At 39.3% G+C, this 23438-nt stretch overlaps 1 protein-coding gene across 2 annotated transcripts in view; it reads left to right on the top strand.

Moving 5' to 3' along the window:
- Nucleotides 1-20686, top strand: part of ARNT (aryl hydrocarbon receptor nuclear translocator) — a 41645-nt gene extending 20959 nt beyond the window's left edge. Inside the window, exons 5-22 of one of the 2 annotated variants that reach the window (XM_072428829.1) lie at nucleotides 669-713; nucleotides 5405-5618; nucleotides 8210-8423; nucleotides 8508-8610; nucleotides 9566-9631; nucleotides 9733-9818; nucleotides 10696-10772; nucleotides 11102-11236; nucleotides 11522-11596; nucleotides 11956-12107; nucleotides 13158-13268; nucleotides 14330-14405; nucleotides 16064-16187; nucleotides 16553-16655; nucleotides 16766-16913; nucleotides 17135-17273; nucleotides 18163-18311; nucleotides 18433-20686. In XM_072428829.1, coding sequence (XP_072284930.1) covers nucleotides 669-713; nucleotides 5405-5618; nucleotides 8210-8423; nucleotides 8508-8610; nucleotides 9566-9631; nucleotides 9733-9818; nucleotides 10696-10772; nucleotides 11102-11236; nucleotides 11522-11596; nucleotides 11956-12107; nucleotides 13158-13268; nucleotides 14330-14405; nucleotides 16064-16187; nucleotides 16553-16655; nucleotides 16766-16913; nucleotides 17135-17273; nucleotides 18163-18311; nucleotides 18433-18522 — 2107 coding nt within the window. In that variant the 3' untranslated portion in view covers nucleotides 18523-20686. The remainder of the gene's footprint in view (nucleotides 1-668; nucleotides 714-5404; nucleotides 5619-8209; nucleotides 8424-8507; nucleotides 8611-9565; nucleotides 9632-9732; nucleotides 9819-10695; nucleotides 10773-11101; nucleotides 11237-11521; nucleotides 11597-11955; nucleotides 12108-13157; nucleotides 13269-14329; nucleotides 14406-16063; nucleotides 16188-16552; nucleotides 16656-16765; nucleotides 16914-17134; nucleotides 17274-18162; nucleotides 18312-18432) is intronic. The other variant, XM_072428830.1, reaches the window with a different exon arrangement.
- The last annotated feature ends 2752 nt before the right edge of the window (nucleotides 20687-23438 follow it).

The following is a 23438-nucleotide window of genomic DNA, read 5'->3' as shown; positions in this document are numbered from 1 at the left end:
TGGTCATTTGGAGGTTTCTCCACGTACCTTGGTGATATAGTGTAGGTTTGTTGGTCAGTTGTCTACAAATGTTTGTTAATATAGATTAGATTAATGGCTAAACTAGTTTCTTTTTCTGCCTTTTAAAGTGGAACTAAAGTTCTAGACTTGGCAATTGCAAACATGAAAACATTGCAAACACCTGTTAGCGAACTTTTTTTTTTCTTCTTTAAACAACACTGAGCTGCACATGCCAGAATATTATGGGTATCCTGGTAACCTCCAGGGCTGCCGGAAGCCCATAAACTCATGTGCGCATACGCAGCAGTTATGTCATTCTTGCCCAGCCTGTGTCCAGGGGACAAAGAAGGCGAACTCGGCTAAGCAAGGACAGGTGAGTGTAAATAAAATTTTGCGATTAGCAGGTACATTTATTTGATTGCAGAAAGGATATTGTCTTGTCCCTTTTGCAATAAAGGACCTGTCTGGTTGCAGATTTTCATTTTTAGAGTTTGTTTCACTTTAAAGAAGTCCGTTCAGTTTGGCATTTTTCTGGGTCCTCCTTTTTTATTTGTATTCATATGTTAAGCTGGAAAACGTTCCTACTTAATAAGTGAGCTGTACATTGAGGTAACCAAGCACCCAATCGGCAATGTCCTCTCAGCTGAGCTGGTTGGTTTTGTTTCCAGGTCAGACGATGAGCAGAGTTCAGCGGATAAGGAAAGACTTGCAAGGTAGGAGCAGGAGCATTGCAAGCAGCGCTGGTTAATGCTTCCGCTTGCCTTGGCTTTCATCTTTCTTTCTGTCCTGACTTTTATCACAGCCTGTATGTTAAGACTCAGCAGCTTAATACACTAAGTGGCATGTATGGCATGAATGACCTCCGCTATTATCTCTTTCTGATATTACTTTTATTCTTTCTGTATGAAACCACAGCTCAGATAAATCATAAAGAGCTAAAACAATTGTTCATCATACAATACCCGTTATGTAGGCAGCTGTTTTGTGTTTGGTACTTGCGTGTTGCCCATGCAATTTCATTTAAATGTTCCCCTTACCTCTTCACTACTCTACAGGAATGAAGTTAAATACTTGGGGTCGCAATGTCCTGCTCTCCTCCTCCTGTCATTTAGCACCGGGTGCCTAAATGGCCAGTAGCCAGGCCCAAGCTGTGATACGTGAGAGCAGGCCTGTAGTCTTCCGTAACCTCTGACCACATCTAGTTGGCATTTCTGTAGGAGTTTTCTACTTGGGTTGGGTATAGATCAGTGGGCAAGTAAAGGAAACAGGCAGAGGGCCTTTGCGTTTTCAAACTGGCCTTTTGTTGGTTCTTTTGTACATTTGCACCATAAATGTAAAGTAATGCACTTGGGAGCTGACAACATGCATGATTTATACTGTCTAGGGGGAATACATTTGGGGGAGTCAGAAATGGAAAAGGATCTTGGGGTTCTGGTAGATCATAGACTTAAAAACAGCATGCAATGCCAAGCTGCAATATCTAAAGCTAGTAAAGTACTTTCTTGTATTAAAAGAAGAATAGACTGCAGAGATGGAGTCATAATCCTGGCCCTGTACAAAGCATTGGTCAGACCACATCTGGAATATGCAGTCCAGTTTTGGGCACCAGTTCACAAAAAGGACATTGGAATTGGAGAGAGTGCAGAGAAGGGCAACTAAATCAATTAAACGAGACATATAAGGGGGGATATGATCACCCTGTATAAATATATAAATGGTCCATATAGAGAACTCTCTTCTCCATTATTCACTTTGAAATCATTACAAAGAACAAGAGGGCACTCTTTGCATCTGGAGGAAAAGAAGTTTAAGCTCTGGATAAGGAAGGGATTCTTCACTGTAAGGTCTGTGAAAATGTGGAATCGTCTCCCTAAGGAAGTAGTTTCAGCAACTACTATAGATTGCTTTAAGAAAAAGCTGGATGCTTGCCTCATGGAATCAAGAAGGACATTTTTTTTTCCTGTTGAAGCAAATTGTACCAGGGTTTATTTTCGCCTTCCTGTTTTATATCTGTGATATTTTTCTTTCCCTAGGCTTTTTTCAGCCTAACCTATTATGTAACTATGAAACTATGTAACCTTAAAGCTACGTACACACTTCCAATAATTATCGTTGGTAAACGAACGACGAACGATCCTGCACGATATCGGCGAACGATCGTATAGCACCGATCCTGTACATGCAGATAACGACACGATCGTTCGCAGATATTGTACACACAATAGATGCGATCGTTTGAGCGATACAGGAAGTGACGTGCACGACAGGAAGTGAACGAACGTTCGTTCATCACGCATGCTCAGACCATGGACGATCAATGAACGACCGTACACACGATAGATGGTAAACGATCGTCGTCCAATCCGATCCGCCGGTCCGGTCGTTCATTTCCAGCGACTATTCTCGTTCGTCGGCGTCGTTGGTTACTTTTTTTACGAACGATTTTTGACCAATCGATCGTTCGTCGTTCGTTCGTCGTTCATTTCCAACGATAAAAATTGGACGTGTGTACGCAGCTTTAGTCTTGGAGTGCCCCCCCCCCCCCCCCCCTTTTTTTTTTTTAAACATACATTTTGGGAATTATGGTGGTGGGGAGGGGGGTTAGGGTGATTTTAAGTTTTGCTATTGATATCATTTGGGCGCTGTCTTTATTCTGGTAACACAACTTAATTATTAATGCAGCCTAAAGATGAACTCCAGGCATATGAAAAGCACAAAATGCAGCTTTGTATGTATAAATTTTCCCTAAAATATGTTTGTGCAACCCCAGTTGTAATGCAGTGCAAATTATAAGAGTAAGAAACTCATTCTGCTACTTCTATCACTGTCCATTTACGAATTGGAGGAGGAACAGGACTGTTAATTGCAGAAGTGAATATCTATTCAGGTAGAGTTGTGTAAACCTCTTACCTGGGTCTTTAGGAATTACCAGCAGTTTTTTTGCTGCCTGCCTGATTAAATCCAAATTCCTCGGATTGTTCAGATGGGCCCTTGTATTGAAGGCAGATCTGTTGCAGATAGAGTGAAGATTGTATAATGAGACATCACAAACTTTCTAAATGGTATTTTAGGGTTGCTATAGAAACAGGAAACATTATACTAATAATTATTCATCGACTATTCCAAAATATAATAAAATCACAAAGTACACACTTCTCTCTGTTACCTTCACACGCAGTCGAAGACTTGAAATATAAACATATATTGTACATTGACATGCTGTTTTCTCCACTTCCTGGAGTAGGCACATTTTCGAGCAAGTAAAAGAAAGACACTGCAAGTTAGCAATAAAATACTTGGATTTTTCTGTATTGCATATCTGTAGTTTTTAAGTTGGTGACAGGGTCTCTTTAACCTGGGTACGTTGGGCTGTACTTGGCACTTACTGGCTGGGCTCATCCACTCAAGCCTTATCCTTGCTTCTCCCTATAGGGTACAGTAAGAGGCGCAAAGCATTCTGGTCTTTTAACCGTGCCCCTAATCCAATCTATCTAATGATCAATTTCATTATAAGAAAAAAAGACCGCTTTTTTTGGCTGTAAACTTGGGTGGAATGTTGATGGGAAAAGCCGTTCTGTCTATCGATCAACCGCTGGCAGGATGCTGACATCTGCATAGCTTTGTACCCCTTCAAGTGGAACAAAACTAGAGGTGTCAGTGCTCCAATAGATTTTTGGTGGGATTTTTGCTGAAATCTGTTCCAGAACAATTTGTGCATGGCGACAAAGCAATCAATATTCCCCAAGAGATGAAGGGGCTTTCGATTGTATTTTGCATAATTCTAATATTGTATGGCAGTATAAGCGGCCTAATTGGCGCAGGTTACTATTCTTACACCTCTGCACACGATAGCGCTCAGGTGTGACAGTTCTGCTCCCAGGAATCCATGGTGGGAGCAAAAGTAGGCAGTGACGTGATAACTTATTGAATGGTGCAGAGAAGCCAACAGTAAATAGTGGGAATTGGGGCAGTTAGGTGAGCACCTGTTTACTTTTTAGTAAGCTGCTAATCATGTTGTTTAGAATCATTGGCATACAATGGGCAACCAATTGATAGGCAGTTTGGGTAGATTTTATAGTGCACTTGCACATTTAGAAATCCTACCAATTTCCTTTCTTACAGAAGTACTGTAAAAAAAGTTGCTAGAGCAGCTGACAGAACTTTACCCTTTATTACTTTCTAGTGCAACATAATCCTACCCCGTAGGCATGTGTATACAACTTTCCTGTATTGCTGACCCTGCATTTCCAGTGTGTCTGCTGGGCCGCCCCCTGTTCTGTGTCTGGGCTGATAATCTCCTCTACTCACAAACAAGTAGCATTTGTACTTTGTGGATTCACATTTAACACAAAACTGCTCCATGAATATTTCCTGTTTTCAATTTGAATGACAAATTAAAATTTTCCTTACTCAGTCTTTATGTTGGAGGTTTTGTATTTATCTTCTCTATGCCTTATAGTCATGATTAAAAATAGCTGCCTGTTTAATGCCATCTCTGCACTCCAAGATTTCTCATCAGTATCCAATGTGCCATTAAATGATTGCTGTTGTCCGGAGCACATTAGCGAACCCTTATTCTGTCTCCTCGACATGCTACATAGCAGTGTTCTCACCAGAAATTTTTTCATAATGGGTGAAGTGTTGGGGCAATTAATATTATTATTATTATTTTTATTATTAATAATAATAATAATAAACAGGATTTATATAGCACCAACATATTATGCAGAGCTGTACATTAAATAGGGGTTGCAAATGACAAACAAGTACAGGCAGTGATTTAGAAAGGACCCCGTCCCAAAGAGACTGCAATCTAGGAAGTGGGGGAAGTACCACACAATGGGTGAGGGGGATATGAAATGGGGGGAAATAATGAGGGTTATAAAAGACAGAAGAAGATGGGTAGGTAAGTTTGTAAAGATGGGTTTGGAGGGTTCTTTTAAAGGAGCAGAAAGTAGGAGCAAGCCATATAGGACGAGGAAGACCATTCCAGAGAGTTGGGGCAGCTTTAAAAAGTCTTGGAGCCATGCTTGTGACAAGGTTATGAGTGGAGAAGTCATTAGTAGGTCATTGGAGGAGCAAGATGGCCAAAGAAAGGTTTCCATACCTCTAGCCACCCTGATAGCAAAGGTGTTTGTACAGTGCTTTAATTTTCTGTATGTGTTATTAGCCACTTATCCCGGTATCCTGGACCAACGGATGCTGATCTTATACCATGCAAATGAAAGAATCTGGTCTGTTACTCTTGTTCCTTTTTCTCCATTTTCTGAAATGCATGGTTGGCATGATGGCATGGTGTCCGCACATAACACAGAAGACACAGACATTCTAACAGTCTTTCTCTCCTACAAATTCTATAGTTGTTGACTTAATGATAACCAGTTTCCATTGTGTCCCTCTATAGGGAGAACCACAGCGAGATAGAGCGGAGGCGAAGAAATAAAATGACAGCATACATCACAGAACTGTCTGACATGGTGCCCACCTGCAGTGCCCTGGCACGTAAGCCAGACAAGCTCACCATTTTACGAATGGCTGTGTCACATATGAAGTCTCTAAGAGGCACAGGCAACACTCCCACAGATGGTACCTATAAGCCATCCTTCTTGACTGATCAGGTGGGTTATAACTTTTAAGAATCTAATAAAAATGTCAGAAAAGCAACTAAAATTTTTTAACTGCAAAAAATGATTTGTACATAGGAAGGTGTGCTTTGTTTTTGAATATGTTAAGCTCGAGAAAGGTGAAATAAATCCAAGATGATTTAAAGCCTTACCATCATTTTCTCTCCTGTACTGGAAAGGTTTAGAGCTCCCTTACTTCTTGTCTGAGAGACATCCAGCATTTTCCAGTCCCTTCTTCCTTTCTTTTGTTGGATTTCAGGGAAAGGCAAACTTTAGGAAGATTAAAATTTAGCTTTACCAGATTTTAATTTTGATTTATGTTTCAGAGGAAACAAGCTCATGTAATACTTTTAAAAAATTCAGTGGTGTTAGAAAACTTATTTGGTTAGTACTTATTTTTTTTTTTTGAAATTGTATTTTTATTGAAAGATTTTAACGGGATACAAAAAGGAAAAGGGTGGTACACAAAAGGGAAATAACATTTTCCAGCGTAACAAATCATTACTGAATTTCAAGGTGCAATAACCCGTTTTCTAGACATAACACATAATATAAACATCTTAAATGGTAGAGGCAAAAAGAACAAAGAAAGGGTAGTGTGACATTAGTAAATCAGAGAGAAGCTGGGGGCACTAACTGGGCTGATCAACATAATAGCGATCCCATGCCTCCCAAACCATTTCAAATTTAGCCACTGTGTTTCTAAGGAGTGCTGTAAGATACTCCATTAGACGAATCTCTTGGATCCGTGCGTAAAGATTTTCCATGGAAGGAGGCAAGGTCGTCTTCCATCTGGAGGGGATCAATGTTCGTGCTGCAACTAATATATGAGTTGCCAATTTTCTAGATACATGTAGTAGTATTGGGATGGGTGACCCAAGAGATGAGATAGAGGATCTAATGGTACAGGTAGCTGAACCACGGCCGATATTAGGTCATTGACCCTTGACCAATACCCTTGAATGAGGGGACAGAACCAAAATATGTGTTCAATCGTGCCTCTATGGTTTCTGCACCTCCAGCACATGGGGTCTACATTGGGAAACAGGGCCTTCCATGCATAGTCTTTCGAATGCAGTAAGAGCCTGAAAGGTGGCTGTGGGTTGGAGCGACAAAATATAGTGTCTTATTTGGAGATAAGCATAAAAGGAGGTGCGTGGTAGTTCTACTCTATCATTTAGTTCAGCAAAGGAGAGCAACCTCCGCTCAATTGGGTGTAAGATATGTCTGATTTGATAGTTAGTACTTATTTTAATTTAATACTTGATCCTATTCCTTTAAAACAAGAATGCAATCAACTAAATCCCTTATGTAGTTTTGTGCAGTGGAGGGCAGAGGTTATCTGTGGTAGAAGTGATCTCTCCTGTGCTGGTGGAATCTTAATCCTTTAATTCTCCTTATTACAGATGATCGTTGGAAATGTGTGTAGTGAATAAAGCATTTAACATTGTACCCCAGTCTCACCTCTGTGTGCCTGGATCAGTAGCTGAGAACATTTTCACTAAACTGTAGGTCGATCAAGGTATTCTTGCCAGCTGATAAAATGTCTGGAAATGGTTCCATTGTCCCTAATATTGAACTAAATGACATACTCCGCACCTTTACGTTAAATAAAATCACAAAAATGGATTACTCCTGAAAATTGTTTTTTTTTATGCAAACCTTTTTTTTAATATATCGGTTTATCATTTCTGATAATTTACCTGGTGACCATGCCAGTTTCCTTCTTATCCTGGGTTTGGGGTGACAAGTTTATCTGGGCAGCTCATCAGCAATGTTCCTCATGCTATCTTGTTCCTGTGCCCATTCAAATGCACACTTCATATACCGCATGCCTTCCCTTTCCTGTACTAAGGTTGCAGTGTCATAGGGGGTGGCTCTCGGCAATTGATAAACAGCAGCTCCAGTCAATTATTCACACAGTAAGCTAGCAGTGGCAATACGAGTACATATGACTCCCTGAAGATTAGCCCTGACCACTGCCCTGGCCCTACATATTTTAACAGCGGACGTTACCTAAATTCCTGCCCCATAAACAAATCTGGAAGTGAAAGGACATCTCAAAGAGAACTTCTCACTTAGAGCCCATTTACAATGTTCTTACACACACGGTAAAAGGCATAATGTGTTGTGGTGCCATTCAGTTTGAATGGCACCCCCATTGTACTAAAGCAATCCACATACAGATAGCTTCCACAAAACATTTACTTTTTATGTTTTATGTCCCAAAAAAAGGCAGCCATAGGGCAAATGACCTCCAGTTTTGACTGTAGGCTCCTTGCTGTTGCTGTTCTTTCAGTTATTGACTCCAAATGCCCTACAAATGCACCATGTTTCCTGTTGCTGGCAGCCTTATTAGTATTGGCAGGGCTACACTTCCTAATGTTAGAGTTGCCCTACTAATGACCAGTGATCTAACTGAGGGTTAATCAACCCGCTTACTTGTCAGGTCAGTGTCTCTGTGTCTTTAAAAAAGTGTTTTAGGAAGAATTGCAGCAATGATGGCTTCTGTGTTGTTTCAGTACAGATTTCCTTTTATAATGCTGGGACATTTAGTTTAATTTTCTGCTGTTTTTCATGTGCAGGAGTTGAAGCATCTTATCTTAGAAGCTGCAGATGGCTTCTTGTTTGTGGTGTCCTGTGAGACTGGTCGGATTGTCTACGTGTCTGATTCAGTGACGCCAGTTCTCAATCAGCCTCAGTCAGAGTGGTTTGGGAGCACCTTGTATGACCAGGTCCATCCAGATGATGTGGACAAGCTGCGAGAGCAATTATCTACAGCAGAGAATGCAATGACAGGTAAGTTACAATCATTCTAATTATCTGATTCACATGAGGTTATTGCCTGGGCAGTGTTTAATATGACTGCCTGTTTACCTGCAGGCCGCATCTTGGATTTAAAAACCGGCACAGTAAAGAAGGAGGGTCAGCAGTCCTCAATGAGGATGTGTATGGGTTCCCGGAGGTCATTTATCTGTAGGATGAGGTAAGTGTTTTCTTCTCCTCCAAACTCCCAAGTAAAGGACTGTAAAAACACATATATAGGAGAACATTTTATAGGAGATGTAGGAGACTGAAGAAACTTTACATTTAATGGCCGAACATCACTGCTATTACAGACGCTTACTAATTAATTTATGCACATTAGTGCTCTTTACGACTTTCTTAAAATTGACTTTAATAATATCAGCAAGATCCATTATAGAAAATCAGGAAAAGATAGGAGTAATAGGATAGACAGCACAGAAAATGTAATGAGGAAGAAATAAACCAAGCCAACAGATTCGGAATTTGATGACCCTAGCTCTCTCTGCAGCTTCTTTGTCTGGTCTTCTTTCGGGGTTCAGGATTTTCTTTGATTGGTCCATTTTCTATCTTGATTGGTCCAGCCAGGATGACATTACTCCTTCACATGCACACAGGAGTTGACTGATTCTGGTCATTGAGGTTTGCCGAGAATGCACACTTAGCTGCAGATGTGCAACTCAGTGTGCATTCAAAAAAAGATTGTGAACAGGCAGTAAAAATGCTTTTATTGCAAAGGAGACATAGCACATTTCTTCTTCTTCGTTTTTTTCAATGTTCATGTTAATTTCAGTTCAGCTACTAAACCCTTTCTAGAGAATACAATTCCTTCGCTGGCATACATTAGGTATACAGGAGTGGTCATTAGCATTTAGTCTATTGGTTATCTGACACAGTGGATCACTAAACAACATCATAGGATACCTGTACTGATGTTAGATATTCACCTGCACTGACCACATATTATTGCTATGCCTGGAGTTCTGCTTTGGAGATTTCTACTTAACGCACAGTTAGGAGTGTACCTTGGTGGTGGGAAGGGGGTGCCAGGGGTACTGTACGTATACTGTATGTTGGTTGTGTATTCAGTCCAGGGCTTTTCCAAGCTTTGTGAATGTTTTTTTTACCTCCTTCAGGTGTGGAAACACTTCAGTTGATCCTGCCTCCATGAACAGGCTCAGTTTTATGAGGAACAGATGCAGGTAAAAGACCTTAACAACCTGCATTTTCCATCACCCATGTTGTAATATTTTTCTATGACTTTATTTATTTGGTTAATTTTTATATTGACTTTTTGTTACAGAAATGGTCTGGGTCCACCTAAGGATGGAGAGCCGCAGTTTGTGGTTGTACACTGCACAGGGTATATCAAAGCTTGGCCACCAGCAGGTAGGCATGTCATTACATCTAGAAGTAAGAACATCATTTTTACTTATTGTTTGTAACAATTGTGAAGTAAAGCTTAGGTGAATACTGGTCTTATTATATGACACAAGCATATTTAATATAAAAGTGCTGTTTTAGTAAAGATGTATTTCTATGTATGCCTCAGCTCCTGCTATGTATGCCCATAAACACGTCCCTTTCTAGGCCCACAGTTTCCTAGAGCTCAGACATGTTTTTCTGATGTAGAAGGAGGCTGAGCATTCACATCCTGGTTTTATGTCCACGCACAAAGTGTTCACACCCCTACACTTCCCCTTGTTACAGGTCTTATAAGCACTGCCCTTGATCCATGTCTGTCCTAAACTGCCCTTTTGCTTCTTTCTCCTGCACTGCCCACTATGTCTCTTTAGTAGTGCCCCATTGCATGTCACCTCTATACTACCTTTGTGTCTCTGCTGTTGTGCCTGCTCTGTATGTCTCTGCTGCAGTGCCTCTGTTTGTCTTATCTGTAGTGCTGCTGCTTTCTGTCTCCTCACTGACCAAATCTACTGGACAAGCCATCTGAGGTACTGAGATATCTTGGATCGTCAGCAGAACAGTAACTCATGATAACTTCTCCCTGCTCTGCTGACCCGTGAGACCTTCTCATTCTCGGCATTCTTCTGGTGCCGGGACATGGAGAAAACTGTGTAAGTGTAAAGCTGCCAAGTGAAAATAAATCTGGCTGGGTTCCATAGGGTGCATTTATTTGCCTGCTTCACTGCATAGGTATATATATGGTTCTGTTTTACTTGTGTTACATTACGTTAAGTGTCTTTTATTATGTTGATTTTTGATTGGCACCAAGCAGCTTGATCAAAACCTGTTATTCTGTGTCTAGGTGTTTCCTTACCAGATGATGACCAGGAAACTGGACAGAGCAATAAGTTCTGCTTGGTGGCCATTGGCAGATTACAGGTAAGTTGTGTTTGAAGCAATTATGTACTAATATTTAAAACAAAAATATGTATGTTAAGTAATTCTAATGAAAGCCTAAAAATGTCCTCAAAATATCATTTTCCTATATTATGTTTAAAGTAAAAAAAATCCAGAAAGTTCAACTAATCAGCTGATAATTAACCTGGACAATATTAATTGTAAAAATCAGTGTATAGGAACGGTCAAACCTCTGTCTTTCCAGCACCATCAATGGTAAGACCGTTGTCTCACTGTTTACAAAGCACTTTGACTTGTTTTATTGCTACATGTTTGGATCAAGCCAGATATGAGAATTATTTGTTTTACAGGTGACAAGCTCCCCTAATTGTACAGATATGAATAGCTTATGCCAGCCAGTAGAGTTCATTTCTCGTCACAGTGTGGATGGCATGTTCACATTTGTTGACCATCGGTGTGCTGCCACTGTGGGCTACCAACCGCAGGTGAGTAGATACTTGATTTAGTCAATGTCACTCTGCACAGGTGGTTTTGTTTCAGAAAGGTTATCAGTGGGCTTCCATCTGTTTTTGCTGTGTGCCAGATTCACCCAATGTCTAGTGAATGGACACCATGAATTATGAATAAATGTTCCTCCATTGGAAGATACTTCTCTAAATATACTCCTGGTATTGAAGAGCTTAGATGTGACGAGTCTATGTTAGAACAGTGAACTAGCTTGGACTTTCTAGTAAATGTTCTCATTCTGATAAATGTTTTCCTCTCTTTAGGAACTTCTAGGGAAGGACATAGTGGAGTTTGCACACCCAGAAGATCAGCAACTTCTCAGAGACAGTTTTCAACAGGTAATTAGATATAAAACTTTAGACTTAATGTTGCATGGTTGGAAATAATTAGGATCTGGACATAAAACAGAATAGTTGAAATACTTGAATAAGAAACTGAAAACAAACCTTAAGAGACATATTGAAAGCACAATTGAAAGCACAATATGCCTATCTGGGCAGAGGAACAATGTTTTTGTAATATCCTCCTAAAAACTTAAATTTTGATAAAATAAAAGGTAAATTGAAGCAACCATCTGATTGTATTGCAGCATTTACTGGGTAATATTAGTAATTCACTAATTGATGTGTTTTTTTTTCTTGTTTTTTTTTCTGTTGTTTAAGATGTACTAAGCTACTATTTTTTTGTCTCCTTCAAGGTGGTAAAATTAAAAGGCCAAGTGCTGTCTGTCATGTTTCGGTTCCGGTCTAAAAATCGCGAATGGCTGATGATGAGAACCAGCTCGTTTACCTTTCAGAACCCATACTCTGATGAAATAGAGTATATAATCTGCACAAACACCAACGTGAAGTAAGTAGATTTACTGTTAGAATCCTGTTGGGAGGAAGACCTCTAACTTTGTAAAGGGGGAAGAAAGTGTTCCAAACATGTTGAACTGTGAAAGTTTAGGCATAAATAAAGTTCAAAGAAATAAACAAAGTTCAAATAAAAGCTCTGCTTTCTCCTACCTTTTACTTAAAGCAGGAGTTTGTGAATGGTCAAAACTAAAAGAAGACATTGAAAATGCAGAATACCTGCAGTTGTGTTTTGGTTTGCTAAATATTAGTCTTAGTTCTACAACATTTTCAAAGGAGTGTAGGCAGGTACATTATATCAAGATGTAAAATCCTCATCTTTACTAAATTAAAGGTGTAAAAATGTCTGGGTTGTTGTGGTATCTAGAGATGTTATGACACTGTTGTTGCTGCCAGTGGGTGATTAAAAATGGTTGCATTCTCTTCCCTGCTAAATCCCCACACTACAGCTTCCATTTTCAGCATGGAGGTGGAATGCCTAAAATTACATGTGATTGGTGATCATATCTCTAAAGTAGGAGGAAAGCATCTCCCACACCCAGATAACTAAGAAATTAAAAATGATTTTTGGGTAGTCATGTGACCTTGACTTCCAGGTGAGATTTAAAAAATGTACATGGTTACACAGTGGGCCTGATTTATTAAAGCTTCCCATGGCTGGTGAGGATACACTTTAATCAGTGAAGCTGTGTGAGCCAGCAAACCTGGAATGGATTTCTTAAAAATCATTTGCTATTTGTTTGAAAATGTTTTCAATCCTTGGCCAGATCCATTCCAGGTTTGCTGGATCACCCAGCTCACTGATGAAAGTGTATCTTTTTCAGCCTTGGAGAGCTTTAATAAATCAGGCCCAGTGACCTAGGAGAAGGGGGAATACAGGCGAATAGATCTTTTTTAAGTAATGTAGCTGTTGAATGGCTAGTAAAAATGGTTTAGCACTTAATGTAATGTCTTTCAAGTTCAGGAGTTAAACCTTTTAATGACAGACAGGTACCTCTCATGTTTAAAAAAAAAAAACGTTTTCTATCTTTGTTCTTTTTCCTAGAAACACCAGTCAGGAAACACGACCTGCTCTCTCCAGCTCTATGCCAAGACCTCCACTAAGTCAGAATATTGCCCACCCTCTGGAAATGGGCCCAGGGCAGCTTACAGCCAGGTTAGAACTTTTTAATTATTTATTATGAAATTCCCTGTCACATGTACCACTATTCTTAACTATGTAGAAAGGATTTGAGCTCCGCAGTGCACAGTTATGTTGTAAGTTCGATTTACATGTCGGTAAGAGTTACCTGTGGCTGCCTCCTAGAGTTTTGTGTTGGAAATGCTGGAATAGCGTTATCAATGTTGGCCCAGAATGTAGTTTACATTCTTCACTGACATTCTTCCACTCTTCACTGTCTGTTGTTGTCCTGACACACAAAACACAAGTACTTCATCAGTAACTCTGATCAGAAATAACAACTTGGTGTTTGAAACTCCCAGATCTGGGTAGCCCTAGGTTACTGGAGCATCCAGATTTGGGTATGCCCAGGTTGCTGTTGAAGCTATTCAAAAGTACATAATTAGGAGGCATACAGATCAAGGGTTTAAAGACATCTGTTATGATTACTACATTCACCATCAAAAAATGACGTAAAAAGTAATTCTTGAGGATTGAACGTTCTGTTAACAAATAGTTAACTTTTGACTTTGCAGATTGAAAATACAAGTTCCTTGGCTGCGATGCTGATCCTCTAGCATCAGTATTTTTTTGATAGTGACCTGGAAAAAGTAAGGTCTTTTCTGTTGTCCATAATATGTCAGTGACTTAGAAGGTACTAAATTCAGCATAGCAGCAGGGCAGCTAGCACATTTAGAAAACCTAAACTGAAATTTGCAGCTATACTGTGCACATTATAGCTAATTCATAACTTGGTGTCCTGGTAAATGTTTAAAGCCAGGCAATGCTGCACGCCACAGTGCACAGTAGAGCATTCATGTGCGCTGCAGCGCAAGTGGATTGAGGTGCCACTAAATAATGACTAGTGCGTTGACACATGCAACGTGTGTTATTGGGCGATATGGCAATGGATATTTTAATTATAATTGTCAATGGTACCTTATTTTTTAAGATCCATCTGTGGTGCAGCCACACTAAAAAGCACATTTTATTTGCCTCAGGTAGTAGCTACAGTCCATCTAACCTTTTATCATGATTGTCTTTTATTGTTCTTGCAGACAACAGCCTCCACCACAAGCAGAACTGGATGTTGTAAACAGCAGGGATAATCTGGGCACCTACAACCACACACAGGTGAGGTACTCCCTATAATTGCAATGATAAATGACGACGATGACAAGTGCTGGCAAAAAAAATCCTGTATACCTTTTTTTTGTATTCACATTGATTAAAGTGGTTTAATCTTAAGTACAATTATTACCAAATTTATCACATGCCACGTCCTGATGTGGATTAACACTTTAGTATTTCAAGCAATATATGTATATTTGGGACCTAAAGACACCGTATATTCAACATTTCTCAATGTTCACAGTTTTTTTTAACATAATAATTTATTATTGGTATCTATAATAGAGTTGATGTGAAAAAATGATTAATATACATTTTATTAAAACATAACAGCATGTAAACAAACATGCATGCTCTCATTGGCATGCCACTAACAGAGACATGCTATCCTCTATGTGTTTTGTGCATTGTGTTCAGTTCTTCAGGAGGAGAGAACAGAATATAATCGTGAAGCCACGACAGTTGGAAATTTGGACATCCTGGCGTGTGGGCGCTGGTCATTCTTTGTATTTTGTACAAACAAGGCATTTGGATGCCCATGATAACCTGTATGGAAATAAGGTGGATTTGCAGCTTAATTATGGTCCCATTCCTCATATTGTCCTTGCTACCCTCCCTGCCCTCCAGCTGTCTAGCTAAGGGAACCTTGGTTTCATGATTCAATTCTTTTCTCTCCTCCTGAAGAAGTGGAGGCAATCCACGAAACGTGTCTAGGATAATATGTATCTGTTAGTGGCATGCTAAAGAGAGCATGCATGTTTGTGTGCATGCTGTTATGTTTTAATAAAATGTTTTTATATTAATCATTTGCTCACATCAACTATATTATAGATACCAATAATGAATGAATATATGTTAAAAAAACTGTGGACATGGAGAAATGTTGAATATACGGTGCCTTTGTTGTCCCAAATATACATATATTGCTTAATCTTAAGTATCTGACAGTGATGAATAAATTCCTATTAATTGCAGCTGCAAACAACAATACAATCAGTAGATGTACCGCTAACACAGCAAATGTGTCTGAGAGCTCAGACTAATTAATTTATACAGAACGTTTTCGATGCATATTTGAGTGGCTGTTGCACTGTTTACATTTGAGTCATTTTTTATTCTACTTTCATATTTTTACTGGTCTGCTGTTCCATATTTGCTTGCAAGTAAAACTGGCATCTCATTAGAATAAACGTGCTGCAGCATGCAACATAAATGCATCTGCACCTAGAGTTTTTCTCTTTAGGGTTTGCCTGCAAACTCACAAAAATGACTGCTAATCCAGTCAGTAAAGTCCTCCTAATGCAGCATGTAACAGCAGTGCTGCACTGTTTCTAAGTTCAGAGCAGAGTTGTCACCCTTACAAAGTCTGAGCCTGCTTTTTTACAGTGGGATAAGAAAATGTTGTGCAGGAGACATGGCTTTCAGAAATGGAACTTCTGATTCACAAGCCTGTAGCTGGTCTTACCCAGTTCCATTCACGGCTTTCAGGTTTGGCAGCAGGTCTTGTGCTTAGATACATTTTAATGTTGAACAAATAAAAGGGGGAACTGGGCTGAGATATTATGAGAACCTGAATACATCTTCCTCAACAAGAACTGTGTCTTTGGCCTGTGCACTGAAACCTTCTGTTTTACTTATCCATTTTCTTTTTTCACAAACAGGTTCCAGTTCAGCCAGTGGCATCAGCAGTTGCTGACCACAGCAAATCCATGGAGAAACCAGATTCCCTCTATGTACAGGAGAGAGAACCCAGGTTTGCTGATATCTACAGTGGCATTAACTCAGGTGAGTCACAGAGCAGCTTGGCAGCTATATATTTATTGGTATTATTCAGTAATTTATTTTGAAGAAGTATGAAGAGAAGCACAGGGCTTGATAACTCTCCCTTCTACAGCAAGCAAGAGGTAAGACTGCATGGTGGAGGAGGGACAGAGCAATTATATGTTTATCAGTAATGTCATGTACGAAGAATCAAATCAAATTAAATTCTCCAAACTTTTTTTTTTTTTTTTTTTTTTTAGAAAGGAGTAATATTATACGCGTGTGCAGTGTTTTAGGCCTTTCAACCAATCGGTTACTGATTGGGATAGTTAAATTCACATTTAAGTTTTAGTAGGCTGGATTTTTAAAACATGTTTTCCTCATAACAGACCAGAACAAAGCACTGAACCCCGGTGGTGTTCCTGGCAACCAGCAACTTTTCCCACAAGCCAGCACTTTCACCCCAGCCCCCCGTCCTGTGGACAGCTTCAGGTAAGTCAGATTGTCATTTTTCTTTGGTTTGGAGTAAGGGAACAGAAAGTAAAAGAATGAAAACTTACACTGGAGTGTACAGATATTTATAATATTTCTTTTCATTGTAGGAATAGTGGAATGGTGCCTCCAGCCAATATAATCCAGCAGCCTGTTTCTGCTGGGCAGATCTTGGCTCAGATATCAAGGCACACAAGCCCTACACAAGTCAGCGGCACCAACTGGAGTTCAGGGGCAAGGCCATCATTTACAGCACAGGTAAGGAAAACTGGTAATGCTAATTTAGTCTGTTTTTTTTCAGTCACGTATATCTACATTGTATTGGTTCAGTTTTACAGTGATAAAGCAGACAGAGCCCATGTCCATACTATTCACATTTCCTCCACAGCAGTGTTATCATTCTCTATCTTTGGCTAAGTTGTATTCAGCTGATATGATTGCAAACAGAGTATTAACATATTGTGCTTTTCTTCCTTCAGACAGCAAAGACACAGTCTTCACCATTTGGTATGGGCAATTTCCAGACAGCACCAGCGAACTTCAGCTCATTATCTTCCCAGAGTTCCACATCCTCTGGAGCTGCCTATCCTAACCTAGGCAGCAGGACCACCAGCTTTGGTAAGGAAAGCTTCTTTCTGGCCATCTTTTTAGGAATGCTGTAATTATTCTGCAGTTTTGTCTAGACACCACACATACATTCTGTCAAGATAACCATACAGTACCTATGAAGAGAATGTTTGTCTCGCTGCACACCAAGAAAGGTGTTTCACAACAACCACATCCAGAGACTGCAGACTAGTAAAAACTACAAAATCTGTTTTTAAAAAGCTCTAACTTTGTTGCTTTACTAGTGGAACTTCGTGTATGCCTGAGCTCCAAAGGGGAGTGAAATGTTTTTTTTACTTAGCTGCAGTGTTTTTTCATCCATTTGTGAGTAATACCTATGTGACTCAGGATTTTCTTTATGCCTGTATGTGAGGATCAAACACAACCAGAACATGCCTACGCATGTGTTTGGAAACCACCAAGCTCCTGGAAGGGAAGGAGGAGCTGTGCCACTGAAAACCTTTTACTTTGCATGTCAGGTTATCCATTTTGGGGGAGAAATAACCAACATTTTATACAAAAACTATGCACTGTACTGCTTTTTTGAAAGTTAGCTCTTAAGCATCCCTACTTCATCCCACACAGTGATGGTGGCAAATGAGAGGCACCCGATTGGGTTTATTGCAGAGAAAGCCTAAGCTACTAGGGGTAGACTCTGGTGCAACCTGCTTTGACACACACAGTTTATTATTCTGGTATTGCTATACAACTTACATACTTTAACTAGGTAACCTTGAACTGCAGCCAGTGAGATTTTATATTTTTTAACTCAATTTCTGGTAGATGCTGGAAAGACTAGCATCAGGCTCACCTGCCAAGGTGGATGCTGAATTTTATCTCATCATGCACATGTCAGCTGCTAAAATGTATTTTAATGCTTTAACCATTGTTGTCCTCGCAGCTACAGAGGTAGGACAGCCACGGGTTCCATTCCAGACAAGGGCTGCCGATGCAGTAGGAGTTTGGCCTCAGTGGCAGAGTCAGCACCATGGACCAAACACCGCAGACACGCATGTTCAGCCACAAGCCAGCCAATCAGAAGTTTTTCCTGTAAGTTCTACCTTCAAACATTTTTACCAATTTATCGGACTCAAGAGTTGGTCAATAATTTCCAGCTGCCTATAGAAGTCCTGTCCAAATTCACAATGTTGTTCTTTTTCCTTCTATTTAGGACATGCTGTCCATGCTGGGAGACCAAACCTCGAGCTACAACGGTGAGGAGTTTCCTGAACTCAACATGTTCCAGTCTTTTGCGGAGTAAAAAGATGGCGTTTCCAGCACATAAAATGGAACCAAGATGCCTAAAAACTGAGCTTCCTGCCCTTTTTCATGAAGGCCACTTGTTTCTCTGCCTCCCTTGGATTAAGGGAATTGACTGAACCATCTGTGGTATGAAGAGTGGAAAAATGAGAAGGTCTTCAAATTCAGTGCATGGGAGGAAGACACACAGGAGATCACAGAACTGCCTTCCTTGTGAACTCAGGAGATGTCAATATAATGTTCTCTAGCCCTCACCAGCTTTAAATCTCACATGTTGTGCCACCAGTTTTTTGTTATACTAAACCTTCCTACCAGGAACACGAAGCACACCTCAATACCTGCCAGTACACATTTCATTTTTTTTTTTAAACATGACCCTAAAATTAATTATTTTAGGCTCAATCAGGGATACATTTTGTGTAGGATAATCACAATTGTAGTTGGTGCCTTTTTAAAAAAAAAAAAAAAAAAGTCAGGACAGGAAATTCTTGTTCGCTAGAGAAAATACTTGGCGAAATATAAAACTAACTTTACTACTACCTAAGGCATTCTGTCTACCCGTGGTGGGATAAAATGACTACACAAAGGTGAGATAGTGAATGTCTACCATATTATGCTTAACGAGATTATTAATTTAATGCTTTGGCTTATGAGTGGATATCATTATCTTGCACCTCAGATAAATACAGGAGTGTCTGAAAAAAAAAGATTCTGATTAACATTTCCTGGGCCTGTAGAAAGATGCCAAAAACCCTGGTTAAGATGCAGGTTAAAACATCTTACTTTTCTCACAATTTTATAAAAATACACAAAAATGGGTTGCTGTGATTTTTTTCACTTACTCAGAAACCCTCACGCCACATTATAGAAACCGTCTTTGCAAGTGAGGCTTTGGAAACTTTAAAGCCCAATTGAAATCTTAATGCTTTTTATCCCTTTATTGTCCTGAATCCCACACGTTATGGCCTGTGGCTGATATCTTATAGGAAATGCCTCTAACCATTTTTTCTTTCAGTGAAAATGATTTTTCCAGCCTATACACTGCAGTGTTATGTGCTGGAAGAGCACAAGTGATCTCACGCAGGCTTGTATTGCAGAGAGAGGAAGGAGGTGGATCTGACCACATAGAATATAATACAGTGAGTAATAAATCAGGTTACTCAGGATTCATAATCAATGCATAGCTTCTGTAATATGGACGTTGAGGTCATGGAGGTTAAGTACAATGTCTAATGGAGAACAGAAAATTGTTCTCTACTTTAGAAACTTGATTACCACTTTTATAGCACCATAATATTAATAGTGGTAACCGATTTTGTTCACTGGCAATCAGGATTTTAAAAATAGAGAATAGCAGTACCATATTACCTCTAAAGTGGCGGTTAGGAACTTTGTTTACCTATATAGAGTAACTTTTTTTCACTTTGTAAAGGGCAAAGAGATCCAAAAGTGGTGAAAATGGGTCCATATTATGGATATGGATTTAACTGAAAAATGGCGGCATTTGTGTATAAGCAATGTTGTGTTTTTGCCAACAGTTTTCCCTTTTATAAATAGATCCGCATTTGACCACTTGTCTACTTTTATGATTTCAGTTGGGTTTTAAGACAATCACTTTTGTATTGTAGAAATATTAGTTTCCACCTTTCAAGCACTTCTCAGAATTAATCACCTCTCCACAGCGTCAGTTCAGCTAAGGATTATAAGACACAGAACTTGTGTAGCAGATTTTTTACTTGAATGCCCGCAAAAGCGGAGGGTAAATTCCGTGTTTTTAAAATAGGAAAACCATAGATAGTTTTGTGTACGGAATCCAAGTGTAGCTGTTCCAGGAAAGTTGTTGCCTTGATACGTCGGGTTACAGACCCCTTTTCTGTCAGGAATCTTCAAAGGCCCATGGCCAACTATCACTTTACATAATCAGGGAGGCTGTTAGCCCCTGAGCAGGCGTAAGCTTCGCTTTTTATTATCTGTAACATATAACCTGAAGACAAGATAGACACGGATCATCCATCTTGTATTACGTTACACACTTTTACGCAGGACAAACTCATTTACTCTTAGCTTTCCTTTGTGCTCCATTTGGTTTCTTTGAAACTTTCCTTTTGTGTAAAGTGTTTTATGTGTATACTATATGAAATAATATAATTTTATGAGAATTTTTACTTGTGCCTGATAGTTATTTTTTGTGTGTTTTTCATTTGTATTGTTACATATTGTTACATACAGCACTTATACATACACATTCCTATTGGGCTGTCACTATGATGGGCTTTTTCTCATGTATTTAGATTTAAAGGGGGCAATAAAATGATGCTGCAGGTATTTTAAATTTTCCAGCAAATTAGGATTTTTACAGGGTAAGGGTATTTTTTAATTGCAGGTGGATATTGGTGGTAAAGAGACCTGGTGCCATGTCTGGCAAATAGCAAAGTTTTTCCAACATATTACACTGCTAACATATTCACTACTAATGCATTGTCTTTCTCAGGGGTATGAACCTATTTACACGTCAGCATTTAGTCAGCAGGTGCACATTAAATGGTCATTTTACAAATGAAAAAAATTCCCTTCATTTTGAATGGGGCACAATGCTTATGTTTCCATGCCACTCTTTTTCTAAGTAGACCTTCCACAGAGAGATTAAGGTAAGTTTCCATTTTTAACTTAGAAACATTTGCAAAAATTGCAGCACAAATAAATTATTTAATGTCATCAACATACATCGTCTCTGGAACACAAGAAACCACTGGAACATGCTTTGTATGCCTACAGTGACACCTGGTAAGACTCTAAAGAAAAACAGGAAGTAATGGACGCTTCCCTGCCTATCCCTAGGGATGAATCAATTGACAATCCACAGGCTTGTGAAAAGGAAGTGACAACGCTTGTAGCCACAATCCTATTTAAAAATGTGGGTTTAGTTACCTGTGTGGGTGAGGCTTAACTGACACAGGGGTGGGGCTTTAACGTCATAGTCCCAAAACATTTCAAACCTCTGTAACAAAACCAACCATGCTCTGATTTGTTACCCACCTCCTTTATGCCTTCTTGCTTGATTTCGTATATAATAAAAAATCATTAGTATACTGCAAACACAACATGAGTAATTTTATCCATTCATTGCAATACAAGCCAAGTGCAAGATACAAAACCATATGCAGCATTTCCAGTTTTACACAATTGATAAACACAATAATCAGCAATTCCACAGTGGTTGTCCTGATTTCTGGTCATTTGTATGTACCCTTGGTCGCCATAACATTCGCCCCAGCTGCAAAAGTATGCACAGTATTACAAATATAGCAGTATGGTGCACACACCCTTAATCTCTATCTGACAGAAATTGAATATTGCCTTTTAGTAGTGATGTTATTAAAATATTTTCCAATTGACCTGCACTACCACTTTGAGATCTGAATCTCCCCTCCTCTTCCTGTATTTATCATGTGATCAACTGCCTAAGTACATGATCACATGTCTGGCCAATGAAAGATCTTCAAGAAATCATTTTTGAAGGCCATAGCAATTAGGTGTTGTGTAAAGTATTTTTTTCTTTTTATTTTTTTACATTTTGCCTTCTGGCCTAGTCTTCATTTGCTTTTTGAAGCCTTTGAAATTCACTCCCATAGTTTTACATTGCTAGCAACTGTGCTGTCTCTACAGTTGCTTTGGATTTGATTTGAAAACCTTTAGCAGCATGCTGTGTTTCTTCTCTACACAGCTGGAAACTTGCTCAAAGCAGGTGGTATTTACCAATAAATGGAATGTTGATATGGAATGTTGATAAGGCCTCTTTGTACTGCATGTTGTGATGCAGTGCAATAAAGTGCAATAATTTTATTTTTTACAACGCACATTACAGTGGTCAAAGTACAATACAAGGTATTTTACTTTATCTGTGCATCAGAACTGTGTTAACTTAAACTACATACACATGCCAGATGAGTCTCATCCAAGGTTGTGCTCATCTTCGCAAAAAATCTTACATGTGTACAGCAGTCCACCAATGTCAAATGATCGATTCGTAACAACCATTGTGTACTTCTATGGAGAAAAGGATATCTGGGTTGTCGCTCATTCTCCCACAGCCTTTTCCATTAAACAGAACAACGTTCTGTGTACAGCTCTCGTTCATTCATCTGTCACTGCAAACAATTGTTTAACGTGGTATTCATCACACCATCTGTACGAGGCTTAACACACCCCAACAGATATGATGTTAACCAGACATAAAAGTAGAAGCTCTTGAATTTATAAGTACGGCTGAATAACTTTTATATGTATCTTTCCTACAGTGAGTAAAGGATCACAGAGAATCTAATGCCCAGCATTTCCATGGTATAGTGTCAATAACCACTACTTTACTACATATTTCTGCTACCCAGCTCTGCAGAGCAAGGTAGGTGCTTGCTGTATCCTGTAAAATACTTTTTTTTTTTTTCAAGCTCAAACCTGCTGAGAGACTGAAGATCAGAATTGGCTAATATAAAGCTTTGTGGCATGTAGACATTGTGGTGTGGACATTTTATTGGTAAATACTACTTATGCTTTTTACATACACATTTTACTTCTGTTACTCCTGAAACGTTTTACCTGTTTTTAATCAGCCAGTAGTCAGCCCCGTTTTCTGTACACCAGCCAGCTGCCCAAACTGTATGGTAATGTTCCCAGGACAGCAGGTAAGGTTATAGTATACACCTAGTACAAAGGACAGTATGGTAAAAAAATAAGTAATCTTAAACCTGTGTACATAATACCAATTTTAAATAAAACCAATATACTGATACACTTTTATCACCAAATGTGGCTATCCATTCAGATTAATGAGTTTAGGTGTTTCTAGTGGAGGATGTTGATAATTCCATAGCACACACAGACATTTTAGAGCAGCCTTTGTCAATGTTTTTAACATGG

Source organism: Pyxicephalus adspersus, chromosome 12 (assembly GCF_032062135.1).
Source record: "Pyxicephalus adspersus chromosome 12, UCB_Pads_2.0, whole genome shotgun sequence".
NCBI lineage: Eukaryota > Metazoa > Chordata > Amphibia > Anura > Pyxicephalidae > Pyxicephalus > Pyxicephalus adspersus.
This window is presented reverse-complemented; position numbering and strand designations above follow the sequence as displayed.